This window comes from Natrix helvetica, assembly GCF_964273705.1.
Source record: "Natrix helvetica genome assembly, chromosome: 15".
In the NCBI taxonomy this organism is placed as follows: Eukaryota; Metazoa; Chordata; class Lepidosauria; order Squamata; family Natricidae; genus Natrix; species Natrix helvetica.
Genome location: NC_138565.1, coordinates 1,499,913 through 1,527,839, shown reverse-complemented (window position 1 = coordinate 1,527,839; position 27,927 = coordinate 1,499,913). Strand labels below are relative to the sequence as shown.

General features: G+C 55.2%; 5 protein-coding genes across 5 annotated transcripts; 4 read left to right on the top strand and 1 right to left on the bottom strand.

Moving 5' to 3' along the window:
* Nucleotides 1–1,247: 1,247 nt before the first annotated feature.
* On the bottom strand, nt 1,248–5,271 carry LOC309399571 (uncharacterized protein). Its single transcript, XM_081967515.1, has 7 exons — nt 4,722–5,271; nt 4,099–4,235; nt 3,575–3,642; nt 2,941–3,051; nt 2,189–2,290; nt 1,662–1,684; nt 1,248–1,348 (listed from the first exon to the last, which is right to left on the bottom strand). The coding sequence occupies exons 1-6, from the start codon at nt 4,812–4,814 to the stop codon at nt 1,662–1,664; spliced, it is 534 nt and encodes a 177-aa protein (XP_081823641.1). The 5' UTR covers nt 4,815–5,271; the 3' UTR covers nt 1,248–1,348.
* Nucleotides 5,272–7,295: 2,024 nt separating this feature from the next.
* Nucleotides 7,296–10,575, top strand: LOC309399353 (ficolin-2-like; the record flags this gene model as incomplete). The annotated part of the gene is made up of 9 exons (XM_081967089.1): nt 7,296–7,383; nt 7,510–7,620; nt 7,911–7,964; nt 8,732–8,758; nt 9,049–9,084; nt 9,380–9,507; nt 9,624–9,753; nt 9,943–10,077; nt 10,214–10,575. 9 exons carry the CDS (start codon nt 7,296–7,298, stop codon nt 10,495–10,497), a joined length of 993 nt encoding a protein of 330 aa, XP_081823215.1. The 3' UTR covers nt 10,498–10,575.
* Nucleotides 10,576–12,594: 2,019 nt separating this feature from the next.
* LOC309399322 (ficolin-2-like) lies at nt 12,595–20,854 on the top strand. The gene is made up of 10 exons (XM_081967042.1): nt 12,595–12,848; nt 12,975–13,085; nt 13,388–13,441; nt 13,769–13,804; nt 14,172–14,198; nt 14,434–14,469; nt 14,808–14,935; nt 15,087–15,216; nt 20,220–20,354; nt 20,488–20,854. Exons 1-10 carry the CDS (start codon nt 12,764–12,766, stop codon nt 20,736–20,738), a joined length of 993 nt encoding a protein of 330 aa, XP_081823168.1. The 5' UTR covers nt 12,595–12,763; the 3' UTR covers nt 20,739–20,854.
* Nucleotides 20,855–22,556: 1,702 nt separating this feature from the next.
* On the top strand, nt 22,557–23,756 carry LOC309399352 (uncharacterized protein; the record flags this gene model as incomplete). Its single annotated transcript, XM_081967088.1, has 4 exons — nt 22,557–22,732; nt 22,860–22,970; nt 23,268–23,321; nt 23,635–23,756. Exons 1-4 carry the CDS (start codon nt 22,648–22,650, stop codon nt 23,754–23,756), a joined length of 372 nt encoding a protein of 123 aa, XP_081823214.1. The 5' UTR covers nt 22,557–22,647.
* A 206-nt stretch (nt 23,757–23,962) lies between these two features.
* Nucleotides 23,963–26,166, top strand: LOC309399326 (ficolin-2-like). Its single transcript, XM_081967052.1, has 6 exons — nt 23,963–24,034; nt 24,380–24,415; nt 24,691–24,818; nt 25,067–25,196; nt 25,417–25,551; nt 25,682–26,166. Exons 3-6 carry the CDS (start codon nt 24,792–24,794, stop codon nt 25,933–25,935), a joined length of 546 nt encoding a protein of 181 aa, XP_081823178.1. The 5' UTR covers nt 23,963–24,034; nt 24,380–24,415; nt 24,691–24,791; the 3' UTR covers nt 25,936–26,166.
* Nucleotides 26,167–27,927: the final 1,761 nt, after the last annotated feature.

Here is a 27,927-nt window from a genome sequence, read left to right as displayed (position 1 = left end):
CTTGGCCAATAAAGAATTCTATTCTACTCTACTCTACTCTACTCTACTCTACTCTACTCTACTCTACTCTACTCTACTCTACTCTCTCTTCTCTCCTCTATTCTATTCCCTTCTCTCTTCTCTTCTCTCCTCTTCTCTTCTCTTCTCTTCTCTTCTCTTCTCTTCTCTTCTATTCCAGTCCAGTCCAGTCCAGTCTAGTCTTAGTCTTAGTCTTAGTCTTAGTCTTAGTCTTAGTCTTAGTCTTAGTCTTAGTCTTAGTCTTAGTCTATTATTGAAAGTTTCCAGATGCCCCCTGATATTCATCCACCCTTTGCTCTCTGGGGGTGGCTGTTTAGGGACAGGGAGCCCCTGGCCGCCTCCAACCATTGATCTTCAGAGATGTAGCACAGGCATCTCCCCCTTCCCATGCCTCTCCCCCTCCCCCTTTCAGATTTATTTACTTCGTTGTTTGTTTACTCGATTTATATGCCCGGAGAAGACTCTGGGTGGGGTAAGCTCTCAATACATGTGGCTCTCAATTTGGGAACCCGGGGTAGGGCAGGAGTGTTGCAGAAAATGACAGACTTCTCAGGATGCAGGAAGAGTTTATTTGGCAGCCAGGTTCAGAAAGCTAGCCCATGGAGCATTGCAAGTTCTGAACGACCTTCATTATCGAAGCACGCATTCTTATACATTCTCAAAGGCAGCGTAACACGGAAACCCTTAACTCATTTCTTATTGGTTACCTTGAGGGAAAAAAGCCTTATAAGGAGATGGGGTCTTACTTCTCCTTTTGTCTTGGGCCATAGGTACTGACTACGTCTCTTTATGCGAACTTTGATTGAACCTTGTGGTTTTGGACTTTTGACATAGGGACGTTGGCTGGAACATGTTGTGGTTGAAGGCTGATGACATTTCCCTGTCCCTTTAAGCAAGCTTCTCACTGTCCCTTTTATGCCACGTCTTCATTCTTATATTTTAATTCATATTTTATTCAACTTTAGGGGGGCTCAGAGGGAGGCACAGCAGGCTGGGATCTCCCCTCCCCTACATCTCCCTCGAGGTTCGCAAGCAGAGGGGCTTTTGCTGGAGAGGCAGTCCTGTCCTGCCCCCTCCCTCGCCCATATTTCTCCCCCTCACCGTTCTTAAATTCAGGTCTGCCCTTCATTCCCCACCCCACTCCCGCTGGATTGTCCCCCACCTCCAGCCCACCGATCAAGATCCCCCCTCCGCAGGGCGGGGAAAAAAGTCCCATTGGAGACAGAAGTGCATGCTCTGAATCTATTTATTAAAATGTGCAACTTGAGCCAAGCCCGAAATACGCCCAGCCTCCTCCTCTCCGCTGTTTCGAGGCCTCCGCTCTGGTCTCCTGCAAGGAAAGGAGTGGAATTGGGGCTGCTTCCAACAAGGACGATCTGCTTGGGTCCTTGGATTTCTTCCTGTCCTTCCTGGGGATCTGGGGACAGCTATGTGAGTTCCCCCCCACCCCCAGTTCTCATGCTGACAGGCAGAGACCCACAGATGGTCAGCCAGGCAACCCCCTAGACACTGCCAGGAGCCCCCCACCCACACTCCAGAAGGACCCCTTTGTGTCCAGAGCTCTGGAGAAGCTCACGGCAGTCGGTGAAAGGGAGGGAGGGTCCAAAGAAGACCACCGGCTCTAAGAACCAGAATAAACCTACCTATGTGGAACGTGGGCACATATCTGTGGAAAATGGAAAAGAGCAGGTTGAAATGCGGGCAAGGCCCCTGGCCCCACAGGTGGGCCTCTGGAGGGAAAGGAGCCACCAGTGGGCACTGCCCCTCCCCCTCCAAGGACTCCAGCCACCCGAAAAGGCAGGGGCGCAAAGCCCCCTCCTCTGCTCTTTGCCTGGCATATCCCAGGGGAAGGGGAAAGCCACAGAGTCTCAGGGTGCCACTACCGTGCCAACAGCCCTCTCGGATCCTGCCCCCAGGGCTGCTGCCGGCACACAAGGCCCCCTTGGCAGAATTCCACTACACCCCTCCTCCCCCCCCCCCCCAAGAAAAGTGGGAAAGAAATTAATTTCAACTGGCCCTCTCACTCGTGCAACACTTTGCAGTGGCGCAAAATTGGCACACCAGGTTGCAGTGGCGCCACCCATAGCTTAATTGTCATAACAATGCCCATGGGTGCTTCTCCCAGCTGCTGGGCCCTGGGTCTCTTCAGCCGCCCCACCCCAGGGCCTACCTTCTGTGGACAGGACGTGAACCTCTTCGCCTGAAAGGCCGTTTCTCGCAGCAAAGGCTTTGAAATCCTCCAGATACTTCTGAGTGTCATCCACATTCTTGACTGCGGAGAGAACAGAGACCTGAGTGGGCCCTTGGCCTGTTTCAACCTGGGGGGAAGGGGCAGAGTAGGCTTCTAAGAGGGGGAGGGCCCCCCTCCTTGGGCAAGTCTCTCCAAAGGGAGGGGCACCTCTTGGGGCCCTTGGATCGACTGCAATGGGAGCCCACCAGGGACTGAGGAGTTGAGGGTCTTGGGGGCCCGGACGGACTCCTGCTTTCGGGGGAGGATGCACAGACATGAATCTGAGCTCAGTGGGTTGCGCCCCTACAAGCTCAGGCCAAGGGGCACCAGAAGGAGCAGCGGGGTAGGGGAGGCGATGCCACAGGGAAGGCACAGCAGAGGCAGGTGCCATGTTGGGGGGCTGAGCCCCTGGGGCCCCCTGGCTACCAAGGGCCACCCTGGTGGTGAAGAAGAAACTGGGGGACCCTCTGCTATGCTCCCTCCCTCCGGCCTCCATTGCAGGCTCCCTATCCCACCCCCCCTTAGATAGAGCCTTGCAGGGGATGGCTGATTTTGCAAAGCAAACCAGGTTTATGAGCTATTTCCATCAATATTTCCCGCTGCTGCAAAGGGTCCAAGCAAATGGTGGATTAATGGGACATGCAAACGCCGTCTGGGCCGTCCTTCCTTTCCTCTCCGGCTGAGATACGCACCCGCCAGTGTTGCAATTTTGCACGAGCCCCCCTTATTGATAAGAGTGATGGTGGTGAAGATAGCTCCTTCTTTCATCTCTATCATTTCCACGATCTTTTTACCACCTTTCCCTGTAAGAAGAAATGAAGCAATCGTAAATCAGGCTGGGCTTTTTCACACAAGGGGGGGGCAGGTGATCCCCAGCTGGAAGACTTTGAGATTTAGGTAGGAGATGGGGAGGGGGTGTTCTTCTCTCCTCATCCCCTGATGAAGAAGTCGGGGTCTTTGGGATGGAAGACAGCCTTGAGGGCATCCGAAGGGCCCTGCCTGCCCACCTGCCTCAAGGAAGCCCCTCAGAAGGGGAAGAGGAGGCTCTATTGAGCTGGGATTAAACTCCTTTGCACCCCAGAAATGAGAGGGTGCCCCAGAGTCCCCCTCCTTTGCCATCCTTCCGGAGCCCGGCTCCTCTAGGCCCGGGACTCTTTGGGTCTTAAAGGGCCCGTCCCCCTTAGCTCCTCTGGCAAGGATGCTGGATCCTGGGCCCTGGGGTGGGCAGAGAAGACGTTCCAGCTCCTACCTCGTTCCTTTCCCAACCCCCACCAGGACCCCCGGTTCTTGGCTCAACAAGATCCCATTGTTACGTTCACTACGTACCACAAAAGGTGACGTACACTCCATTTTCTTTCTTCAGCACCGGTTTCATTGTCTTGCACCCATGTGGCCTGCAAAATGATGGCAAAGCTTCTGAGGCCATTCTCAGATCACTCGGCCTCTTAGGTAAAGCACCTGCCCTTCCGGACGGTCCTTCTGCCACCCCCAAGTTCTCCAGCTGATCTCAACCCATGGCCTGAAACCCCTGGGATCTGTGGAAGGTGGCCTTGTCCTCGAGGCCCTTCCCTTAGTCCTCAAACACTCTCTAGGCGAGGGGGTTTCATCCTGGCCTACCAAAAGTCAACCTGGGCCCTGACTGACGGTCATTTCTCCCTGAGATGTCAGGAGGACGTGCCCTGAAGGGCTCTCGGTCCTTCTCCCTTGGATCTCAGAAGGGGCTGAAGAAACAACCCCGGCCTCACGGCAGTTCCAGGACTTTGGGGGGACTCGCTGGCTCCCAAGAGCAGCACCGCTGGACCCCGGCCATTCGGGCATCAGGGAAGCAAGCAGCAAAGTGGGGCACTTACGTTTTCATCTCCATGGTCATTAGCAAATCTTCATTCTGTTTCTCAAAATTAATGTGAGATGCCGACATGTGGGGAAGTATTCCCTTCATCTTCTGGCAATTGGTTATTATGGCTACAACGGTGTGAGGTCCCACAATCTGGGGACCAAAGGCAGAGTTAGGGACCCGACTGGCATTTGCAGAAGGAGCATCTCCCCAGAAGCCTTTGTGCCATGGAGGCTGCCTGTCAGTGGGCAAGAGATGCAACCCCCCTGACCGGGAGGCAGCCTCACAGACCCTTCAGGGGGGCTCCCGAATGACTTCTCTGAGGATTTCATTGCGGTTAAGATGTGCATTTGGAAAGAGTTGGTTTATGAGACATTCCATCCAAATGCATATTTAGGGATGGATTTTTGCATACAATGCATACAAAATATCCAAGGTTTATTTATTTGCCAGTTTTGTTCAACTGCGGTCTCTTCCCAAGTGAGAAAGGGCCCTCGCTGCCCCAGAGAAGGGGGAAGGCGGAGACCCCGTGCACCCGCTCTCCCCTCTGTGCCCAAAGAGGGGCTTCTGGCACCTGGGTTCCTTCAATCGGGGGGGGGGGGGCAGAGCAGAGACACTACCCCAGCTTCATGGACTCACCTTACTATGATCAGCTGTTGCAAATGGCTCGTCCCCATTAGCTTGGAGGAAGCAGCAGAGGGCCAGGCCCAAAGTGAACAGCAAGGATTTCATCTCGCTCGGTCCTTTCTTCTTCTCAGCCAAAGGATATTCTGAGACTCGGAGACAGGTGACTGGCGTTTGCAGGGGCTCCTGCTTTTATACAGCCCAGGGGGCTCCCCGTGCCCTCCAACCCTCTCTGGGGCTTGTGTCACCTCCATCCAGGCGTGCAACCACCAAGATAACAGGGTTATTCTTGGCTGGGCCCCGATGACACGATGGGCCCCGGCTGGCAGGCTGACCTTACCCATTGACGTTCTCCAAACAGGGGACGTTTGCGTTGGCTCCGGACCCAGTGGGCATTTGGCCTGCAGCCCACCAGGAAAGGTCTCCCTCTTTGTTCGGAGTTGGGCGACAAAGGTCAGTGGCTTGGCTAAAGTGCAAAAGTAACAAGCTTGCGAGCAGCCAGGTGAGAGAGCAGAGGAGAAGACGGAGTCAGGAGACCCAGGTGTCCTCAGGTGCCCAAGAGGTGATGTGGCACTGCACAATGCAGCATTTGTGGGCAGAGAGGAGGGGGGGGACGAGCTCCTTCCCTGCCTTGCTCTGCTCCAAGAGTCTGGGGAATGGAGGTACCCCAAGGAGGCTGTGGGAAGAGACAGTGCCACCCTTCCCACATAAGTGAACTCAGTGCCTCACCCCTCTGAACCTCTCTGGAGGCGCTCTTCTTTTGGCCTAAAAGCCACCTGACCTTACAACCCAACCCAGGGCAGAGCCCCTCGGGCAAGTAGGTCTCAGAGGAGAGAGCAACACCAGTCGCCCCCACACGGGGCAGCTGAGCCATCCCAGGTGGCCTCCACTGTGTCGGCAAGAGGGGGCATAGAGGCGCCTGGGGCGGCCACTGTGAAGTGATCAGAATGTGCTGGAGCAGACTCTGGCTGGCACTGCCACTGTTTCAAGGGTGGCTGGCAAATGTCTCAGATCCTCCTGACCATGGACTCCCGAGTGGTGCCTGCCTGGGATGGGCTACGGAGCTCTTGGGGCATCTGCAGGCAGGGCTGTGCAGGACAAGTGCCTTGCCATCTTTGATGGGGGCAGAGAAAGGAGGAAAGGCAGATGGGAGTTCCCAATTTTCAATCCCCCTCAACTTCCTTAAATGTAACGCCAGAGATTTATGCATTTATGAGTCTCGTGCCTCATGTTGTACAGACGTATTTAGAGGGCCACAAAATGGGTCTGGGGTCTGCCTTGGCCCGGAGCTTTCCAAAATCCTCTGTTTCCAATGTTTACTGTGGCCAAATCAAACCAACCAGGGCTCCTGTCTGCTGCACCCCCGTTCGTCCGGTCCTCCCTTGGCAATAAGTGTAGGAGCAGGGAGGGGCCAGGGGTGCCGAAGGGACGGGCCAAAGCTTCCTGCGATGCACAGCGCCTGGGTGGGCAACACCATGAGAAGGGTTGCCTGGAGAGAAAGGCCCCTCCTGGCCAGGACTACGGTGGCCACACATGTTCTTGGAAGAAGTAAGAAACGAACTGGAAAAGAGGGCAAATCTTACAGAGGCTCATAGGGATTAAATAAAAGGGGACCATTTCTATTTATCCCTTTGCTTTACAAAAGAAAAATCGGGAGCCAACCAAGGCAAGAAATTGTGAAATGAATCTAAGCAAAAGCTTTCTGAAATGAAGGGCGGCCTCTTAGAATGACGGATTGCAGGGTCCCCGTGGGCATAACCCACTCTTTTATCGAGACGTCTTTTCATTGGCCGCAGAAGTGATTCCTCTCGGGGGGGGGGGTATTGATTGCCACCTTCGTCTCTTCTTCCTCAGCTGGGCAGTTGCTGAAGGGGGCTTGATTCTTCCTGTTGCCTGAGGCTGCTGGGCGAGGAAAGGGTCATCAGGGCCAAGGATGAAAGCAACGGGGAAAACCCCTATCTCACATGGTTCTTTTGACCTCTCCCTGTGGCTTTTAGGCATGTTTGCTCTTTCTTCACACCGATAGGCCACCTGTGGTCCACAACAACGTGTGAGAACAGACGGAGGAAGTGTCCCTGTGTTTCCAGCCTCACCTGGCTTCAAATTCAGAAGGACTAGACTTTTCATGGACAACATCCATGCCCAAAGGAGAACGCTCTGGTGGCCCAAGGGCTGAGCAGGGAGATATTTCCTGGTTAAGACATCTCCAAAGCTGGACTTTTCCCTTCATGGGATTCCCAGCGCCTGACCGAACCTAATCCTTGCCCTGTGGCTTTTAGTCCTTCAGCCCTGTTGCCCACACAATCATCAAAGGTGTGGTTGTTTCCCGGGTGAACACATCTCCCCAGATTTGAACTCTGGCTTTTAGTCTTTTTCTCCAAATTGGAAATCTGACTCCCTCCAAAGTGAGGAAGAACGAGAACACCAAGCGGTGGGCCCAGAGGTGTGTGTCCTGATCAACAAGGAAGCAGTTTGCGGTTTTGTCATTGTTGATCTTGGAGTCCCCACAAGAAAAGGACGAAAGCAGCCGGCACCAATAAAAGCCAGAGAGGGTCCAGGGCAGGCGGCAGTCGGAGTCCAGCTGGCATCATGGGCAGAGCTGGCAAGCGAGCGGCTCTCTTCTTCCTCTGCCTCATGGCCTCAACCTGTCGAGGGGAGAAGGAATCCTCCTGCCCAGGTGAGCAGCTGCCAGGTGGGCTCTGAGGAGGAGGAGGACAGAAGCATCGACACCCTTTGGAGATGGTAAATTTACCTTTAAAAAGGAAAAAAAGTTAGGCATCCCAAACCTTCTTCTCTCTTCCAGAAGCCCAAGCGGTGGATTTGAATGGCAACAAGTTGACCATCCTGCGGGGATGCCCAGGAACCCCTGGTGCTCCAGGGCCCCAGGGCCTCCCGGGTGCTCCAGGGGCGAAAGGTGGGTCTGTTGAGCAGGGGACGAGCTGGCTCCTGAATCTGCTCCCTTCCAAATGAAGCCCCCCTCCCCTTTATCACAAGGCAAAGGAAGAGTGCTAGGACTGGCACAAGGGGGCGAGGGAAGCCCTGTCTTCCTGGCACGCCAGCTGTGGACATTCCACCTCCCGCTGAGCTTAGCCCCTGCCCTGGTTTAAGCCTGCCCTGAAGAGAGGGGCTGGGGGGGCTGGGGGGGGGCTTCCCCCCTCTCCCCCATAAGAGGGCCTGGAAACTCACCCTGCCTTCTCCCAACAGGTGAGAGGGGCTTGCAGGGAAGCCCTGGCGAAATTGGACCCCCTGGACCAAAAGGTAAGGGGGCAACCAGGGGGATTGTGATCCCAGAGTTCCAGGTGTGTGTGTGTGTATGTGTGTGTGTGTGTGTGTACGTGCAAGAGAGGAGTGTGCAAGAGAGGCGCTCCTAAGAAGGGGCATTAAAATTGGGGGTTGGAATGCCGGATCGAGACGGTCAAGACCCCCAGTCTACCCCAGACCCTCCCCCATCAGATGGCCTCCAGTGTGGGCAGGCAAGGGGGGGCAGCATCGGGGGGGGGGCTACCTGGGGAGAAGGAGGGGGAGCGGGCAGGTTGAGCTCAGAGGAATTTCTTCCCTTATCCCAGGAGAAAAAGGGGAGGAAGGAAAACATGGAGAGAAAGGTAAGAGTTTCTCAGGGGTCCCTTTTTTCTCACTCTGCTGCCAACACACAAACACACACACACAATGATACAAATTGTGTTTGTGCAAATCCCAAATGATGTCATTCCGTTCTAAAAGACTCAAAAATAAAGTTGATCTCGGGTGTGCCAGAGACATTTGTCAAAAGGAAGGGATTCCCTGCCTCCCCTCCCCCCTCGGAAAATGGCCCCGGGGGCTCCTGGGGGTGAGCAGCCTGTGCCGAGGGGCTCTGGGGGGCTGGAGGGAGAGTGTGCCAGCCATTTTTCCCCAGCAGAAGGGCAATTTTGGGGGGTTCAGCCTGGTTCCTTCTTCAGCTCCTTGCCCCCCTCTTGTGCCTGAGTGATACCCTTTGACCCCCCTGAAAGAGGGGGAAATCTGCCTTTCTCTTCCTCTTTGCCTTCCAGGGAATAAAGGAGACAAAGGAGAAATTGGTAAGAATTGTCGTCTCTGCCCCCCAGGAAAGCCAAAAGGGACCCTGGTTGAATCATGCTGAATCCTGTTCAGCTCAGCCCCCCCCCCCCATGAGCTGAAAGGGATTCGTGGCCATGGCACATCTGACGTGGCTGAGCCTGTGTCCCATCAGCTCAAGTCAGCCCAGAGGGATGACTGCCCCCCCCGGCCCCCCAGGCCACATGGAGCGGGGAGAGTTCTTCTCCCTGGGGAAGGAGTTGGTGGGAATTCCCTGCCCTTCCTGAGCTGCTTCTTTCCTTCCTTTGCACAGATGGGGAGGGTCTGGATGCTCTCCAGTGCAAGCGAGGTGAGTGGGAGGATCTCCTCCCTACCCCTTCCTTTCCTTCCCCCCTCCCCAAATATCTGGAAGAGCCAATGACTTGGCCAGGCAGTTCCAGGGCCCACAGGATCCCCTTCTGACTACGGGCAACCTTGGCTCCAAAATGGGAAACCCAAAAATGGGTTTTCTCTAAAATAAGTGTAATTTTTAAATTAAAAGTTCAACACTTGGCTGGCTCAACTTGCTGGAATCCTGTTGCAAACCAGCTTTGGCCCCTCAGTCATCTCCCCAGGAATCAGCATTGGCCTCTCCTTCTGCCCAGGTGCCCGAAGCTGCAAGGAGCTCTTGGCCCAGGGGGTGGTCCTGAGCGGCTGGCACACCATCTACCCCCAGGACTGCCGGCCCCTGCGGGTGCTGTGTGACATGCACACTGACGGAGGTGGATGGCTCGTGAGTCCGGCCCATGGCGTTTCTGGATGGGGACCCCCAACATTTGGGGAGGGAGGGGCGTGGGGAGAGAAAGCCTGCCCAATGGGAAGGGGAAGATGCCCGGCTGTCACCCGCAGGTCTTCCAAAGGAGGTCGGATGGCTCGGTGGATTTTTTCCGGAACTGGGCTGACTACAAGAAGGGATTTGGAACTGAGCTGAGCGAATTCTGGCTGGGGAACGACCACCTTCACCGCTTGTCCTCTCTGGGTGAGGGGCTTCTCCTCCCTGGAGAATCTGCTGCCAGGGGAGAGGGGCGCAGGGCTGGGCAGAGCCTCTGATGGGCCCTGAGCCCCCTGTGCGGATGGAGGAACAATTGTGGGGCCAGAGCTCCAGGCTGAGAGACATTGAGGCATGTGTAGACTGAACCTCCTCTCATAGCTCCTCTCTCCATCCTAGGAGAGAACGAGTTGCGTGTTGACTTGATGGATTTTTTAAATAAACATTCCTTCGCCAAATACGGATCCTTCCAGGTGGCAGCGGAATCCGACCAGTATCGGCTGACTGTGGGCAACTTCACGGGGGGCTCCGCAGGTGAGTTCCCAAAAAAGTCCTCCTCCATGAGCCTCTCTGGGCTGGGCAGTGCCAGTCTGGCCAAGGAATACCCTCCCTGGCTGGCTGATGCCCTGGAGATGCCCTGGGCCCCTAACTGCCTCTCTTTTCCCCCCAGGCGACTCTCTAAAGAGGCACCACAACATGCCCTTCTCCACCCGAGACAAGGAGCAGGACCCCAAAAAGCATAAATGCGCTGAAAAATACAAAGGGGCCTGGTGGTACAACGGCTGCCATGACTCCAACCTCAACGGGAAATACTGGCTGGGAGAACACCAGTCTTTTGCGGACGGCATCAACTGGAGGACGGGGAGAGGCTACCACTACTCTTACAAGCAGGCAGAAATGAAATTGAGGCCTGTGGCTAATGCGGCTCCTTCAGCTGACGGGGATTTCTTCTGAGGGCTCCCGAAAGGGCATCTAGCCCATCCCCTCTGCTTTTGATTTGCTACCTTGACAGACAGTCTGCATTATACAAAATCTACACGATGAAGTGATCTACTCCCAAGTGACTTTGCAGGGCTGGAGGGGTCCTTTTCCATCTGTCCCCCTTCACCTGCACAGCACTTGGGAAGATGCAAAATAAATAAGATTAATAAAGATATGATCTGCAATGCAGCCGGAGGTCGGCAAGTGTCCTTTATTGCAAGGGCATAAGATCTGCCAGCCTTTGGCATGCCTTCAGGGCCCTGAACGTCCCAACACCCAGCAGGACCAGGCCTGGCACCTCCCAGTTGGTTCACACATTGCAGGAAATCCCAAGTGGTTGCATAGCGTCTCCTAAGCAGCCCAGGTTCTTCAATTGGCCTGGTAGGTCTGAGATTCAGGGAGTTGCAATGTGGCTGCAGCCTTTGGACTCCTCCACAGTCTCTGAGGCTTTGAAACTAACCTGGGAACCCCCTTAAGTCTGCCCAGGTTCATTCCTGGCTGAGGGAGTTTAGTACTGCAGCCTGGACCAGCCCTCCCCACTGTGGTCTTTTGAAATAAAGCTGAAAAATGCTGAAGAACTCTTGTCATTTTTCATTTTGCCTGGGCATCCGCCTGGAGCTGCTGGGCTCTGGGGAAAGGGGTGGGTCCCCGTCCCCCCATGGTTCAGAGCTGGACCTCTCCTCCCTGGAGCCGTGATGGCTGAGGATGAGAGCAATGGGGGAAACAGCTGGGGAAAATGGCCACTCATGTAATTCTTTCCCATAAAGGAGAATTTTGGTAGCTCCCTGGTGCTCTCTGAGCTTGGTGCTTTTCTTGTTCCACGATCCAACTAGGTAACATCATCAGTGCTAGGAAGGAGTGGGTTTGCTCCTGGTTTATATTCTAGTGGTTTGTCCTGTCGGTGTTGGTGGGAGTCACCTTAGAGGTGCTTTGGTTGGGCTGTTTGCTATAAGGACAAGCTTGGTCTCAATTGGGAATCTGTCACCATCCTAGACCAAGCCAAGTCCCAAAACACCAGGGAATTTCTAGAGGTCTGGCACTCTGACAAATCAGCCATCAATAGACACATAGGCATTAACAATATTTATAGACTGTGCAAAAAAGACAATCACCCAGCCCAAAAAGGAACTAAAAGACCCCAGCACCTCCCCACCAGCGATCAGCTCCCGGAAGATCATAGATTAACTCCAGGATCAGATCAACAATCAAGAACTAAGCAATATCCCAAGCAAGGAACCTCCAAACAAGCCAACAATAAAAGGCCCAACCAAATAATCCACCATCACTAGAACTGGCAGGGCAAGTCACTAGAATATAAACTGAAAGCAAACATCACTCCTCACTAGCACTGATGGTGTTACCTAGTTGGGTAATGAATCGTCTGCAAGAAAACAACCAAGCTCAAGAGAGCACCAAGGGCACCGTCTTAATTATTCCCACCTCTCCAAGTGGCTTTTGGGGATGTTTGCTCTCATCCACGCTGTATCTTTCCATGTTGCCACTTTTAATTCAATTCATGTGTGTGGGGTACACAACGCCATATGAGACCACTCGTGCCTTGCACATGTAACCCCTCCCCCCACCTCAGATGCGGAAGGTCCAGACTTCTCAAAGACAACATCTGTGCACAAAAGCAGAACGTCTCCAGTGGGCCAAAGGCTGAGGAAGGAGGCGTCTCATGGCTATTTCCCAGATGGTTGTAACAGCCAAGAGATCTCCAAATCTGGACCTTTCCCTTCATGGGATTCAAAGGGACCTGACTGAACCTTCTCCCTCCCCTGTGGCTTTTAGTCCTTCAGCCCTGTTGCCCACATTTCTACACAAACAGGAAAGTGTGTCTGTTTACTTGGTGCAGAGGTGTCCCCAGATTTGAAGCCTGGCATAAGTTTGCCCATTGGTTAATTGCTCTGAATGGGGAATCCAATTCTGCTTACAAAGCACCAGCAGGGAAAGGGGACCACCTGGAATCTCATTAATCCAGTTTTTTCAATGCGCAAAAAGGAAACGGGAGGGAGGGAGGCTCATTTGGGGCAGCTGAGAGAGGCTCCCTCCCCAAATGAGGCAGAATTAGAACACAAGCTGTTGAAGCGAGGGGTGTGTGTCCTGATCAACAAGGAGGCGCTTTGTGTTGTTGTAACTATTGACCTTGGAGTCCCCACTTGAGAGATTAAAATCCAGCCTCCACCAATAAAAGCCAGAGAGGTCCAGGACAGGCGGCAGTCGGAGTCCAGCTGGCACCATGGGCAGAGATGGCAAGCGAGCGGCTCTCTTCCTCCTCTGCCTCATGGCCACAACCTGCGGAGGGACGGAACCCTCCTGCCCAGGTGAGCAGCTGCCAGGTGGCCTCTGAAGAGCACAGGCAGCATTGCCACCCTTCGGGGGTGGGAAATGTAGCTTCACTAAAAGAAAAACTCTGCTTATCCTCTCCAAATCTTCTCCCTCCTTCCCAGAAGCCCAGGTGGTGGAGCTGAAGGGCAGCAAGCTGACCATCCTGAGGGGATGTGCGGGCATGCCTGGCTCTCCAGGGGCCCAGGGACCCCCTGGCTTTCCCGGGGCCAAAGGTGGGTCTGTTGGAAGAGGAGGGAGGCGGCTCCTGCCTCTGGAGCCTCCCCAAGGAAGCCACCTGAGCTGGTCTCCGGCAGGAGGGAACGTGCTGTGGAGGGAGAGAGCTGGAATGGGAACAAATGCGGCAGGAGCTGCTGGGCGCTTGAGCTGTGACAGCTGCCCTCCTGAAGTGGGCATTTCCTTGGGGTTCGGCGGATGCTCTGGTTTGCACAACTGCACAAAAGAGAGGGGCTGGCAGGGGGCTTCTCCCCCCTCCACAGAAGAGGGCGCGGAAGGTGACTTTGCTTTCTCTTGACAGGTGAAAGAGGCTCACCGGGAGCCCCTGGGGAAATTGGAACCCCTGGGATGAAAGGTAAGGGGGCAACCATAACCTATGCTAGCATTGCATGCCTGTGTGCGTGTGTGTTTGCGCACCCGTGCATTTCTGCAGCTGTTGGAGAGAAAGGAACATTTGGGGAAAAGGGGCTCCAGAGAAGAGGCACTCAAAGTGGGGATTTGGCTTTCTCAAGTTGGAAGGTCAGGCATCCCAGCCCCACCCCAGACCCTCTCCCCTCATCCTGTGTGCCTCCTGTGTGGGCAGGGAAGAGGGACGGCATCTGGGGGGCTGCCTGGGGCAAAGGAGGGGGGCTGGATGAAGTTGAGCCAGGGGGGCTCAGAGGAATCTCTTCCTTTCGCTCAGGAGAAAAAGGGGAGGCAGGAACACGCGGAGAGAAAGGTAAGAGTTTCTTCTGCCTCTTGGGTCTCCCCCACCCCCGCTCTCTCTCTCTCACACACTCACACAACCACAAATTGTGTTTGTGCAAATCACAAATGAAGCCCTTCTGTTTTGAAATACTCAAAAATGTTGAGGTCAACAGAGACCTTTTTTCAAAGGAAGGGACCCCCATGAAAATGGCCCGAGGCCCCCGGGGGGAGCAGCTCTGGAGATGGCTCCCATTTCCCCCCAGGACCCTTTTTCTAGGGTTCAGCCCCGCCTGGTTTTTCCTCAGCTCCCCCTCTGGAGCCCCCATGAGGCTGCTGAACCCCCCATTCAGGGAGGGATGAGGGGGAATTCTGCCTTTCTCTTCCTCTTTGCCTTCCAGGAAATAAAGGAGACGGAGGAGCAATTGGTAAGAATTGTCTCCCCTCCCAGGAAAGCCAAAAGGGACCCTGGTTGTTACATGCAGCTCAGTGGGGCTTGAGGTTAGGGCTGAAAGGGATTCGTGGCTGTGGCACATGTGCCGTGGCTGACTTCAAGTCAGCAGAGGTGGAACCCTTCGCCAGTGCCTTGCCTGCCACCTGGGGTGGGGTGGGGTCTTCATCCAGGGGGGAGGAACTGACTTTTATTGGCTTCCTTTCCTGCAGATGAGAAGGGCTTCGACGCTTTCCAGTGCAAGCGAGGTGAGGGGCCAGGGCAGGTGTCCTAGACATTTATTCCCCCCCCCCCCCCCCGCAGATACCCTGGGGAGACAGTGACATGGCCAGGGCATTCCAGCATCTGCAGGGTCCCCCTTCAGCCTTTGCATCAAAATGGGAAACACAAAACAATCGGGTTTGCCTTAAAATAGGCTTAATTTTTAAATTAAAATTTCAACACCGCAATCACGAGGTCTGCTGCCTGTTGCTGATTAGCTGTGGCCCCTGAGTCAGCCCTCCACCCAGAATACGAGGGTTGGGGGTATTGGGCCAAGCCTCAGGGGAAGGGAGAGCCCCCCTCTCCTGCCTCTCCTTCTGCCCAGGTGCCCGAAGCTGCAAGGAGCTCCTGGCCCAGGGGGTGGTCCTGAGCGGCTGGTACACCATCTACCCCCAGGACTGCCGGCCCCTGCGGGTGCTGTGTGACATGCACACCGACGGAGGCGGATGGCTCGTGAGTCCGGCCCATGGCAGATCCCATGGGAGGGGCCCCTGGCATTTCTGGGGGGAGAGGGACAGCTCTGGGGACCCCCAACATGTTGGAAGGGAGGGGGAGAGAAGGCCTGCCAAGCGCAAAAGTTAAGGAGCCCGAATCTTGCTCACAGGTCTTCCAAAGGAGGTCGGATGGCTCGGTGGATTTTTTCCGGGATTGGGCTGACTACAAGAAGGGATTTGGAAGCCAGCTGAACGAATTCTGGCTGGGGAACGACCACCTTCACCTCTTGACCTCGCTGGGTGAGGGGCTTCTCCCTGGACCCTCTGGCTGCCCGGGGAGAGAGGCTGGGTCTGGGGCTGGTAAGAGCCCCTCTGTAGATGAGGAGGTGGCAGAGAAGATGGCTGTGGGGCTGCTGCCTGGCCCTTCTCTCTGGCCTGTGGGTCTTGTTGCAGATCTGGACTTGGTCCTTCGATTCCTTCCTAGGAAAGTACGAGTTGCGTGTTGACTTGTTCGATTTTGAGAATAAACATACCTTCGCCAAATACGGATCCTTCAAGGTGGCAGCCGAATCTGACCTGTATCGGTTGAGTGTGGCTGATTTCAAAGGGGGCCCTGCAGGTCAGTCCCTGACAAAATCCTTCTCCTTGAGCCTCTCCAGGATGGGCAGTGCCACTCAGGCCAAGGATCACCCTCCCTGGCAGGCTGATGCCCTGGAGATTCCTGGACTGGCCTTCCAGGTACCCACCCCCCTCTCTTCCCCCAGGTGACTCTCTAATCCCCAAACACAACACCATGGCTTTCTCCACCCGAGACAGGATAAACAGCCTTCCGGGTGAGAAATGCGCCCTGAGGTACAAAGGGGCTTGGTGGTATAGCCAGTGCCACGACTCCAACCTCAACGCCCTGTACCTACGAGGACCCCACAGTTCTGGTGCGGAAGGCATCAACTGGAGAACGGGGAGAGGCTACAACTACTCCTACAAGCGCACGGAAATGAAAATCAGGCCTACAATTTAGGTGGTTCCTTCATCTGATGGGGATTTCTTCTGAGGGGTCCCAAAGGGCATCTAGCCCATTCCCTCTGCTTTGGACTTGCTACCTTGCCAGAGAGTTTGCATTTTACATAATTGACATGATTAAATCATCTTTGTATCCACTCCCAAGGTCCTTTGCAAGGTTGGGGGGGGGGGGCTTTCCCTCTGTCTCCCTTCATCTGCATAGGAGTTGGGGACCCAGTGAATGCAATATTAATACATAATCTTAATAAATAAAAGTATGATTTGCAACCCAGCCGAAGGTCTCCTGGTCTCCTTTATTCCAAAACATAAAAACAGCTGGCAGGACCCTGGACTTCCCGACACCCAGCAGGACCAGGCCTGCCACATCCCACGCGGTTCACTCATTGCATGAAGTCCTGCGTGGCTGCACAGCATCTCCTCCTGCGCCCGCCTGGTTGGTCCGAAATTCTGGGAGTTGCCACGTGGCTGCAGCCTTTGAAGCCCTCTGCAGTCTCCGAGGCTTCCAAAACAACACGGGGACCCCCTCGAGTCCCCCAAAGTTCATTCCTGACTCAGGGGGTTCAGAAACTGCAGCCCCCCTCCCTCCCTCATGTGGCCTTTTGACATACATGGGAACTAAGCTGGAAGATGCTGATGGGCAGCTGGGTCTTCCCAGGGGTCGCTTGGCCTGCAGCTGCTGGGCTCTGGGGAGAAGGTGGGGCAACCCCAGGGGTCAAAGCTGCCCTTCCTGGAGCCAGGATGGCGGAGGAGGAGAGCGAGGGGGAAAGGGCCAATCTCAAACGATCCTTTCAACTCCCCAAGGGGGTCTCGGAGACTTTGCTCTAATCCGTATTGTGCCACTTGCAATTCAAACCATGGGTGGCTCACAACATCATGTCAGGCCTTGTGCATGCAGCCCTCCCTGGCCTTGGATGCGGAAGGTCCAACTTCTCAAAGACAACATCTGTACACCAAGGAGGAAGTCTCCAGTGGCCCAAAGGCTGAGGAAGGAGGCGTCTCATGGTTATTTTCCCAACAGATGTCAGAGCAAAGACATCTCCAAATCTGGATTAAAATGAAATATGGATTGAAATGAAATATGGATTGAAATCGGACCGTTTCCTTAATTCACAGCACCTGACCAAACCTTCTGCCTCCCCTGTGGATTTTAGCCCTTTAGCCATGTTGCCCAAATTTCTACAAAATAAGGAAGTTACAGTCTGGTTGTTTATTTGGTGTCCCCAGATTGAAGCCTGGCATAAGTTTGCCCATTGGTTAATTACTCTGAATGGGAAATCCAATTCTGCTTACAAAGCACCAGCAGGGAAAGGGGACCACCTGGAATCTCATTGATCCAGTTTTTCCATTGCGCAAAAAGGAAACGGGAGGGAGGGAGGCTCATTTGGGGCAGCTGAGAGAGGCTCCCTCCCCAAATGAGGCAGAATTAGAACACAAGCTGTTGAAGCGAGGGGTGTGTGCCCTGATCAACAAGGAGGTGCTTTGTGTTGTTGTAACTATTGACCTTGGAGTCCCCACTTGAGAGATTAAAATCCAGCCTCCACCAATAAAAGCCAGAGAGGTCCAGGACAGGCGGCAGTCGGAGTCCAGCTGGCACCATGGGCAGAGCTGGCAAGCGAGTGGCTCTCTTCCTCCTCTGCCTCATGGCCACAACCTGCGGAGGGGCAGAGCAGTCCACCTGCCCAGGTGAGCAGCTGCCTGGTTGGCTCAGTGGAGGACAGGCAGCATCGCCCCCCTTCAGAGATGGAAATATTCACTTCAGTCAACAAAGAAAGTGGGGTTTTCTTCCCCCCTCCAAATGTTTTCCTTTCTTCCAGACTTGAAGCTGCTGGGCCTGGAGAGCAACGAGACCCTGGAGCTCCTGCGGGGAATTCCAGGCTTCCCTGGGCCAGCAGGGTACCAGGGGCCCCCAGGTGTTACCGGGACCAAAGGTGGGCCTGTTGACAGAGGGATGAGCGGGTGCTCAGATCTGATGGTTCCCGGAGGAAGCCACCTGACGAGCTACGGAGGGAGAGCCTGGCACAAATGGGGCAGAGGCTCCTGGGTGCTTGGTCTTTCAGAGCTGCCCCTCCCGGTGGGCACTTCCTTGAGCCTACACAAAAGAGAGATGGTGGCAGGGGGCTTCCCCCCTGGGAAGAGGGCCTGGAAGCTCACCCTGCCTTCTCTTAACAGGTGAAAGGGGCTTGCAGGGAATCCTTGGGGAAATTGGACCCCCTGGGCCAAAAGGTAAGGGGGCAACCCGGGGATTCTGACTCCAGGGATGTAGTTATTTGTGTGTGTGTATTTGTGTGTGTGTGTGTGTGTGTTTCTAAGCAGGAGGAGAGAGAGCGCGCTATGGGTAAAAGAGCTCCAGAGAAGGGGCACTAAAATGGGGGGGGGGGGATTTGGACTGACTGAGCCACCCTCCTCCCCTCAGCTGGCCTCCTGTGTGGGCAGGGAAGAGGGCAGGGGGGCTGCCTGGGGTGAGGGGGGGGTCTGGGCAAGATTGAGCCAGGGGGACTCAGAGGAATCTCTTCCTTTCGCTCAGGAGAAAAAGGGGAGGAAGGAACACGCGGAGAGAAAGGTAAGAGTTTCTTCTGCTGCTCTGGGTCCTAATTCTCACCGACACACACACACACACACACAAATGATGCCATTTGCTTTTGCACTACTTGAAAATGTTGATCTCAGAGACATTTTTCAAAAGGAGGGGGGGGCCAGGCTGAGGAGCCCATTGGGGACTTTGGGAGGGGCCCGGGACAGAGTGTAGCACTCATTTTGCCCTAGTAGAAGGCTTTTTAGTGTTGAGCCCGCCAGGGGGGGGGGTCTTCCTCAGCTGTTTGGCTCCCTCCCCCTTGCGCCCCGGGGAAGCTGCTGGGCCCCCAGTTCTCCCTTTCTTCTTCTCTTTCCTTCCAGGGAATAAAGGTGACAACGCAGTCATTGGTAAGGATTGTGGCCCTTCCCAGAAAACCCCAAAGGGCCCCTGGTTGAATCCTGTGGCATGCAGCTCAGCCCCTTCCCCAAGCTCAGGATGGGCCGAAGGGAGGCTGATGGCACATCCGACCTACAGGATAGAGAAAAACAGAATTGGAAGGGACCTGGGAGGTCTTCTAGTCCAACCCCTGACTAAAGCAGCAGATCCCCTACCATTTCAGACAAATGGCAATCCAATCTCTCCTTGGAAACCTCAGCTCAAATCAGCCTGGCTGCATATCCCTCCCTGGCCTTGCCTTCCCCATGAGGTGGGGGCGGCTGTCCCTGCATGGGGTAGGTAGGAATTGTCTTTCTTTGCTTCCTTCCTTTCTGCAGCTGAGAAATGGCTGGGGGATCTCCAGTGTAAGCGAGGTGAGTGGGGGGCTCTCTCCTAGCTCTTCCTTCCCTTCTCCGTCCGCCCCCCCCCATATATCCAGGAGATCCAATGGCATGAACAGGTCCCTCCAGCATCCATAGCGACCCCTTCTCACCCCAAGGATTTTGTCCTAAAACAGGCGCAATTTTTAATTAAAAATTCAATACCAAAATCTTTCGGTCCTCTTGACCAGCCAGTTATGCTCCAGCTGATCAGCTGTGGCCCCTGAGTTGGCCTCCCAGGAATCAGAGGGGCTGGGCGAAGTCCCTGGGGAAGGGAGCGCCACCCTCGCCTGCCTCTCCTTCTGCCCAGGTGCCCGAAGCTGCAAGGAGCTCTTGGCCCAGGGGGTGGTCCTGAGCGGCTGGCACACCATCTACCCCCAGGACTGCCGGCCCCTGCAGGTGCTCTGCGACATGCACACCGACGGAGGTGGATGGCTTGTGAGTCTGGCCCATGGCAGATCCCATGGGAAGGGGCCCCATGGCATTTCTGGGGGGAGACAGGCAGTTCTGGGGACCCCCAACATTTGGGGAGGGAGGGGTGTGGGGAGAGAAAGCCTGCCCAATGGGAAGGGGAAGATTCCCGGCTGTCACCCGCAGGTTTTCCAAAGGCGGTCAGACGGTTTGGTGGATTTTTTCCGGACATGGGCTGACTACAAGAAGGGATTTGGAAGCAAGCGGGGCGAATTCTGGCTGGGAAACGACCACCTTCACCGCTTGACCTCGCTGGGTGAGGGGCTAGGCCCTCCTGCTGCCAGGGAAAAGGGGCAGAGGGCCCTGGCTAGGAAGAGCCCATCTGGGCCCTCAGCCCCCACTGTGAATGGAGGGGGTGCCAGAGAGAGAGGGGGGGCTGTGGGGCTGCTGCCTGACTCAGGGCTATGGGTCTTGGGGCTGATCTGTGGGCAAAGGAAATAACACTCAATGGCGTTTATACAGATGTGGGCTTGATTCTTACCTAGGAAAGAATGAGTTGCGTGTTGACCTCATGGATTTTGACAGTGAAAATACTTTTGCCAAATATGAATCCTTCCAGGTGGCAGCTGAAGCCGACCAGTATCGGCTGACTCTGGGCAACTTCATAGAGGGCCCTGTAGGTGAGTCCCTGAAAATGCCCCACTTTATAAGCCTCTGTGGGTTGGGCAATGCCAGTCAGGCCAAGGAACACCCTCCTTGTCTGGCTGATGCCCTGCAGATGCCTGGGCACCCACCTGCCTCTCTTCCCCCCAGATGACTCCCTCTTCATCCACAACAACATGCCCTTCTCCACCCGGGACAAGCAGCAGGACCCCCAAAAGTTCCACTGCGCAGAGAAGTACAAAGGGGGTTGGTGGTACAATGACTGCCACTTCGCCAACCTCAACGGGAAATACTGGCTGGGAGAACACGACTCCTACGCGGATGGCATCAACTGGAGGTCGGGGAGAGGCTTCCACTACTCCTACAAGCAAGCAGAAATGAAATTCAGGCCTACGACTTAGGGGGCTCCTTCAGCAGACGGGGGTTTCTTCGGAGGGGTTCCAAAGGGCATCTAGACCACCCCCTCTGCTTTTGCTTTCCATCTGTTACCTTGACAGAGAGTCTCTTATTTTACAAAATTTACATGATGGAACGATCTTTAAGCAGCTTTCTGTCCGTCCTTCTTCATCTGCAGAGGAGCCGAGCAGCCAATGAATGTCAAATTAATAAAGAAATTTAATAAAGGTATGATGTGCAACCAGGTGTCCTTCATTCCAAGGGCATAAAATCTTTGGCAGAGGTAAGGCCATGAACTTTCCATCAGGACCAGCCTGGCACCTCCCAGGCAGTTCCCACACAGCGCAAAGTCCCAAGCGGTTGCAGAGCATCTCCTAAGCCTCCTTCTGCACCCAGGCTGGTTGGTCCCAAACTGAAGGGGCTGCAGGGGGCTGCAGCCTTTGACCTCCCCCAGAGTCTCCCAGGCTTTGGAAGCAACTTCGGATCCCCCTTCGGTCTCCCAAGGATCCTTCAGTGGTGAGGGAGTTCAGCACCACAGCCAGAGCCTCCCCTCCCTGCCTCTGTCCCTCCCTCCCTCATGTCGGCTGTTAGAGAACATGAAAACAAAGCAGGAAGATGCGGAAGGGCACTTGAGTCTTCCCCAGGGCTCCCTTTGCCTGGGCACCAGCCTGGGGTTGCTGGGCAGTGGGGAGAGGTGGGGGGGCACCCCTGGGTCAGAGCTTCCCTTTCCTGGAGCCCTGATGGCAGAGGATGAGAGCAACAGGGAAAGCGGCCCATCTTATATGACTCTTTCCGCCTCCCCAAGTGGCTTTTAGGGATGTTTGCTCTTATCCATCCTGTATCTTTGCACGTTGTGCCGCTTTTAATTCAAATTTATTTATTTGTTTGTTTTCTTATTAAATTTATTTGCCATCCATCTCGTATCAAAATAACTCTGGGTAGCTCACATAGGGAAAACATTAAAATCCTAAAAGATAAATATTTCCAAAACAATAAAAATGGATAGCTGGGCAAGGCCTTTCCTGGCATCTCACCATGCAGAGATTCCAGCTGGGGACGAATACGAGTGACTTTCTCCACCAGATGTTGGACAAATTCCTCTGCATGGCCCTGAACCCCCTTCTCCTGTCCCAGAAGAAACCAGGTGACCTGATCAGGTCAGGCGACACCCTGCGGATGCAATAAATTCACCTGTGGCTCACAACACCTGTCAGAGCAGTCAGGCCTTGCCCCCCCCCCTCGGATACGGAAGATCCAACTTCTCAAAGACAACATCTGTACACCAAGGAGGAAGTCTCCACTGGCCCAAAGGCAGAGGAGGGAGGCATCTCATGGCTATTTCCCTAACAGTTGTCAGAGCAAAGAAAACTCCAAATCTGGATTGAAATGAAATCTGGATTGAAATCGGACCTTTTCCTTCATTCACAGCACCTGACTGAACCTTCTCCTTGCCCTGTGGATTTTAATCCTTCAGCCCTGTTGCCCACATTTCTACACAAACAGGAAAGTGTGTCTGTTTACTTGGTGCAGAGGTGTCCCCAGATTTGAAGCCTGGCATAATTTTGGCCATTGGTTAATTGCTCTGAATGGGGAATCCAATTCTGTCTACAAAGCACCAGCAGGGAAAGGGGACCACCTGGAATCTCATTGATCCAGTTTTTCCATTGCGCAAAAAGGAAACGGGAGGGAGGGAGGCTCATTTGGGGCAGCTGAGAGAGGCTCCCTCCCCAAATGAGGCAGAATTAGAACACAAGCTGTTGAAGCGAGGGGTGTGTGTCCTGATCAACAAGGAGGCACTTTGTGTTGTTGTAACTATTGACCTTGGAGTCCCCACTTGAGAGATTAAAATCCAGCCTCCACCAATAAAAGCCAGAGACGTCCAGGACAGGCGGCAGTCGGAGTCCAGCTGGCACCATGGGCAGAGCTGGCAAGCGAGCGGCTCTCTTCCTCCTCTGCCTCATGGCCACAACCTGCGGAGGGACGGAACCCTCCTGCCCAGGTGAGCAGCTGCCAGGTGGACTCTGAAGAGCACAGGCAGCATCGCCACCCTTCGGGGGGTGGGAAATGTAGCTTCACTAAAAGAAAAACTCTGCTTATCCTCTCCAAATCTTCTCCCTCCTTCCCAGAAGCCCAGGTGGTGGAGCTGAATGGCAGCAAGCTGACCATCCTGAGGGGATGTGCGGGCATGCCTGGCTCTCCAGGGGCCCAGGGACCCCCTGGCTTTCCCGGGGCCAAAGGTGGGTCTGTTGGAAGAGGAGGGAGGTGGCTCCTGCCTCTGGAGCCTCCCCAAGGAAGCCCCCTGTCCTGGCTGCCAGCAGGAGGGAACGTGCTGTGGAGGGAGAGAGCCGGGATGGGCACAAATGCGTCGGAAGCTGCTGGGCGCTTGAGCTGTGACAGCTGCCCTCCTGAAGTGGGCATTTCCTTGGGGATAGGCGGATGCTCTGGTTTGCACAACTGCACAAAAGAGAGCGGCTGGCAGGGGGCTTCCCCCCTGGGAAGAGGGCATGGAAGCTCACCCTGCCTTCTCTTGACAGGTGAAAGGGGCTTGCAGGGAATCCCTGGGGAAGTTGGACCCTCTGGGCCGAAAGGTAAGGGGGAAACCAGGGGGATTCCAATGCCATGTTTGTTCATGTCCGTATCTGTGTGTGCTTGTGTGTGTTTGTGCAGCTGCTGGAGAGAGAGGAGCGCTTTGGGGAATGGAGCTCCACAGAAGGGGCTCTAAAAGTGGGAGTTTGGATTCCCCAAGAGAAGGTCAATCCCCTCACCCTCACCCCAGACCCCCCCTCAGCTGGACACCTGTGTGGGCAGGGAATAGAGCTGGCATGGGGGGGGCTGCCTGGGGGAGGGGGCTGGGGGAGGGTTAGCCAGGGGGACTCAGAGGAATCTCTTCCTTTCGCTCAGGAGAAAAAGGGGAGAAAGGAAGACTCGGAGAGAAAGGTAAGAGTTTCTTCTGCTTCTCGGGGGTCCCTTTTTCTCACCCTGCTTGTGGGTCTCAGCTGTGCCAGAGACCTTTTCCAAAATAAATAGACCCCCCCGCAGAAAATGGCTGATAAGACACACCCCAGGGAGCAGACTTAGGGGAGGGGCTGTGCCAGTGGGGAGAGAGTGTTGCACCCATTTTCCCCCAGAAGGAGGGCACCTTTTTCTGGGGTTCAGCCTGGTTTTTCCTCAGCTGCTTTCCCCTACCCCCTTTGAGCCCCCATGAGGCTGCTGGACACCCCCCCCCCCTCCGAATGAGGGGGAATTCTGCCTCCTCTTCCTCTTTGCCTTCCAGGGAATAAAGGCGACAAAGGAGCAATTGGTAAGAATTGTCCCCCCCCCCCCCCAGCAAAGCCAAAAGGGCCCCTGGTTGAATCCTGTTACATGCAGCTCAGCCCCCCAAGGAGCTCAATGGGACTTGGAGGGAGGCTGAAAATACAGAATAACAGGTGGAAAGGACCTTAGAGGTCTTCTAGTCCAACCCCCTGCTCCTTAACAACCTCCTGCCACCTCTGGAGGCTCCATCCCCCTCACCTAAAGTCAGCACCGCCAGGACCCTGCCCCAACACTGGGGAGAGGGGCTTGCCTGACACATGGGAGGGGGGTGGGGAGATGTTCCTACAGGGGGGGAGGAATTGACTTATCTTTGCTTCCTCCTTTTCTGCAGATGAGAAGGGCTTCGACACTCTTCAGTGCAAGAGAGGTGATGGGGGGCTACGTCTTATCCATTTGTTTCTTCTCTCCCCCCCTCCCCCCTGCAAATATCTGGAATAGCCTCTGCTGGGGCCCATCAGTTCTGGCATCGGGAAGATCCTCTCCGGACCATGGGCAGCTTTGCTCCCAAGTGGGAAACACAAAAAATGACTTTGCCATGAAATAGGTTTAATTTTAACCAAAACGTTTATTGAAAGATTGCAATCACATGGCTCGCTCCACCGGCAGGAAACCCCCCCCTCTCCTGCCTCTCCTTCTGCCCAGGTGCCCGAAGCTGCAAGGAGCTCTTGGCCCAGGGGGTGGTCCTGAGCGACTGGTACACCATCTACCCCCAGGACTGCCGGCCCCTGCAGGTGCTGTGCGACATGGACACCGACGGAGGTGGATGGCTGGTGAGTCCGGCCCATGGCAGACCCACTCAGGAGGGGAGCCTTCCGCTCTCCCCTCTCTTGCCAGGAGGGAGATGAAGCAGGAATCGAATCTCTTCCAGGGGGTAGGATGGGGGTCAGAGGGACCCTGGGAGGGGGGAAGCACCTCTGGATGGAGAGGGACACATCTGAGGACCCCCAACATTTGGGAAGGGAGGGGGAGAGAAAGCCTGCCCGGTGCAAAGGTTAAGGAGTCCGAATCTTGCTCACAGGTCTTCCAAAGGAGGTCGGATGGCTCGGTGGATTTTTTCCGGAATTGGGCTGACTACAAGAAGGGATTTGGAAGTGAGCTGACCGAATTCTGGCTGGGGAACGACCACCTTCACCGCTTGACCTCTCTGGGTGAGGGGCTTCTCCCTGGAGAATATGCTGCCAGGGGAGAGGGGCGTAGGGGCTGTGGGCCCTCAGCCCCCTCTGTAGATGAGGAGGGGGCAGAGGACATGGCTGTGGGGCTGCTGCCTGACCCCTCTCTCTAGGACTTGGGGACTGAGCAGTGCACAAGGGGAATCACACGCAAGTTCATTTATGCAGACCTGGACTTGGTCCTTCGATTCCTTCCTAGGAAAGTACAAGTTGCGTGTTGACTTGTTCGATTTCGAGAATAAACATGCCTTCGCCAAATACGGATCCTTCCAGGTGGCAGCCGAATCTGACCTGTATCGGTTGAGTGTGAGCAACTTCACGGGGGGCTCCGCAGGTGAGAGTCCCTGAAAAGGCTCTTCTCCTCGAGCCCCTTCAGGATGGGCAGTGCCACTCAGGCCAAGGGCTGCCTTCCCCGAGATTCCTGGCCTTCCAGGTACCCACCCACCTCCCTCTCTTCCCCCCAGGTGACTCTCTAATCCCCAAACATGACACCATGGCTTTCTCCACCCGAGACAAGATAAACAACCCCAAGGGTGAGAAATGCCCCCTGAAATGCAAAGGGGCTTGGTGGTATAGGCAGTGCCAGGACTCCAACCTCAACGCCCTGTACTTGCGAGGACACCACAATTCAGAGGGGGACGGCATCAACTGGAGAACGGGGAGAGGCCACCACTACTCTTACAAGCACACGGAAATGAAAATCAGGCCGGTGGGTTAGGGGGCTCCTTCACCTGACGGGGGTTTCTTCTCAGGGGTCTCAAAGGGCATCTAGCCCATCCCCTCTGCTTTGGACTTGCTACCTTGCCAGAGAGTTTGCATTTTACATGATTGACATGATTAAATCATCTTTGTATCTACTCCCAAGTGCCTTTGCAGAGTTGGGGGGGCCCTTTCCCTCTGTCTCCCTTCATCTGCATAGGAGTTGGGGACCCAGTGAATGCAATATTAATACATAATCTTAATAAATAAAAGTATGATTTGCAACCCAGCCGAAGGTCTCCTGGTCTCCTTTATTCCAAAACATAAAAACAGCTGGCAGGACCCTGGACTTCCCGACACCCAGCAGGACCAGGCCTGCCACATCCCACGCGGTTCACTCATTGCATGAAGTCCTGCGTGGCTGCACAGCATCTCCTCCTGCGCCCGCCTGGGTGGTCCAAAATTCTGGGATTGGCCATGTGGCTGCAGCCTTTGAAGCCCTCTGCAGTCTCCGAGGCTTCCAAAACAACACGTGGACCCCCTTGTCCCACGAAGTTCATTCCTGACTCAGGGGGTTCAGAAGCTGCAGCCCCCCTCCCTCCCTCCCTCCCTCCCTCATGTGGCATTTCGACATACATGGGAACTAAGCTGGAAGATGCTGACGGGCAGCTGGGTCTTCCCAGGGGTCGCTTGGCCTGCAGCTGCTGGGCTCTGGGGAGAAGGTGGGGCAACTGCAGGGGTCAAAGCTGCCCTTCCTGGAGCCAGGATGGCGGAGGGGGAAAGGGCCAATCTGGCACGATCCTTTCAACTCCCCAAGGGGGTCTCGGAGACTTTGCTCTAATCCATATTGTGCCACTTGCAATTCAAACCATGTCCGAACGCATCCCATCACTGGTTATAATGTGTCCGGCCAATTGTGCGTGCACAAACAGTGTGCGGTGCCTGCACTACCACTACTGAGCAGCCAGGTGTCGCAGGGCAGTAGCTCGCGCATGCATGCACAGTTCTCATGCCCGACTAGGATGCCTGGCCCCGTGGGCAGCGTATCGGTTGTGACGGGATCTGGAACCCACCACTGCCCCACAGGGCTGCTTGCTGGAGGAAATCCTGCCCCCCCAACTCCCTCTCTCCCCCCACAGCCCTTCCTTGTCTGCACACACACAGGGACGCATTTCTTCTAGACCCGTGCCCCCTGCCCCGAGAGTTTTGGGCAGGATCTTTCATGGTTGTTTTCTGGCTGGAGGAGCGTCCTCATTCCCAAGAATGCCTGAGAGGTGAACTGAGGACTCCGGAAGACACGCTGCCACTTGGGCTTCCCCAGAAGGCACCGCAGCAAATGGCACGTGGCACACCTGAGACGGGCAACTGAAAAGCACCCACAGGGCCGTCTCTGGCAGCCCCTGAGCTCCCCCCACACGTCAGAAGGGCTGTTTGTGCTGGCAAGGACCCTGCTCAGCTAAGAGGATTATCATCTCTCTTCTTGGGTAGACTCTGTGCCACCCGAAAGGTTGCCCCGTGTGAGTTGGCACCTGAATGGGAGTGCAGTGGACCGGATGCACAATGTTCCCTGCTCTTCACAGCGGGCGAAGCTGGGCTCGTGATCCGAGATGTTGATGTTGGCCTTCCTTTCTGACCCGCTGAGCGGTCAGCAGTGGAAAATCCTGCTCCCTTCCCTTTTAATTTCAGCTCTGCCCCACTTGGGGGCCAGAGGGGGCTCAGGGCACAGCAGAGACTCTGCCCAGCCCCAGGCCCTGCGCCCCTCTCCCCTGGCAGCAGGAGGGTCCAGGGAGAAGCCCCTCACCCAGAGAGGTCAAGCGGTGAAGGTGGTCGTTCCCCAGCCAGAATTCGCTCAGCTCAGTTCCAAATCCCTTCTTGTAGTCATCTCAGTCCCGGAAAAAATCCACCGAGCCATCCGACCTCCTTTGGAAGACCTGCGGATGACAGCCGGGCATCTTCCCCTTCCCAATGGGCAGGCTTTCTCTCCCCACACCCCTCCCTCCCCAAATGTTGG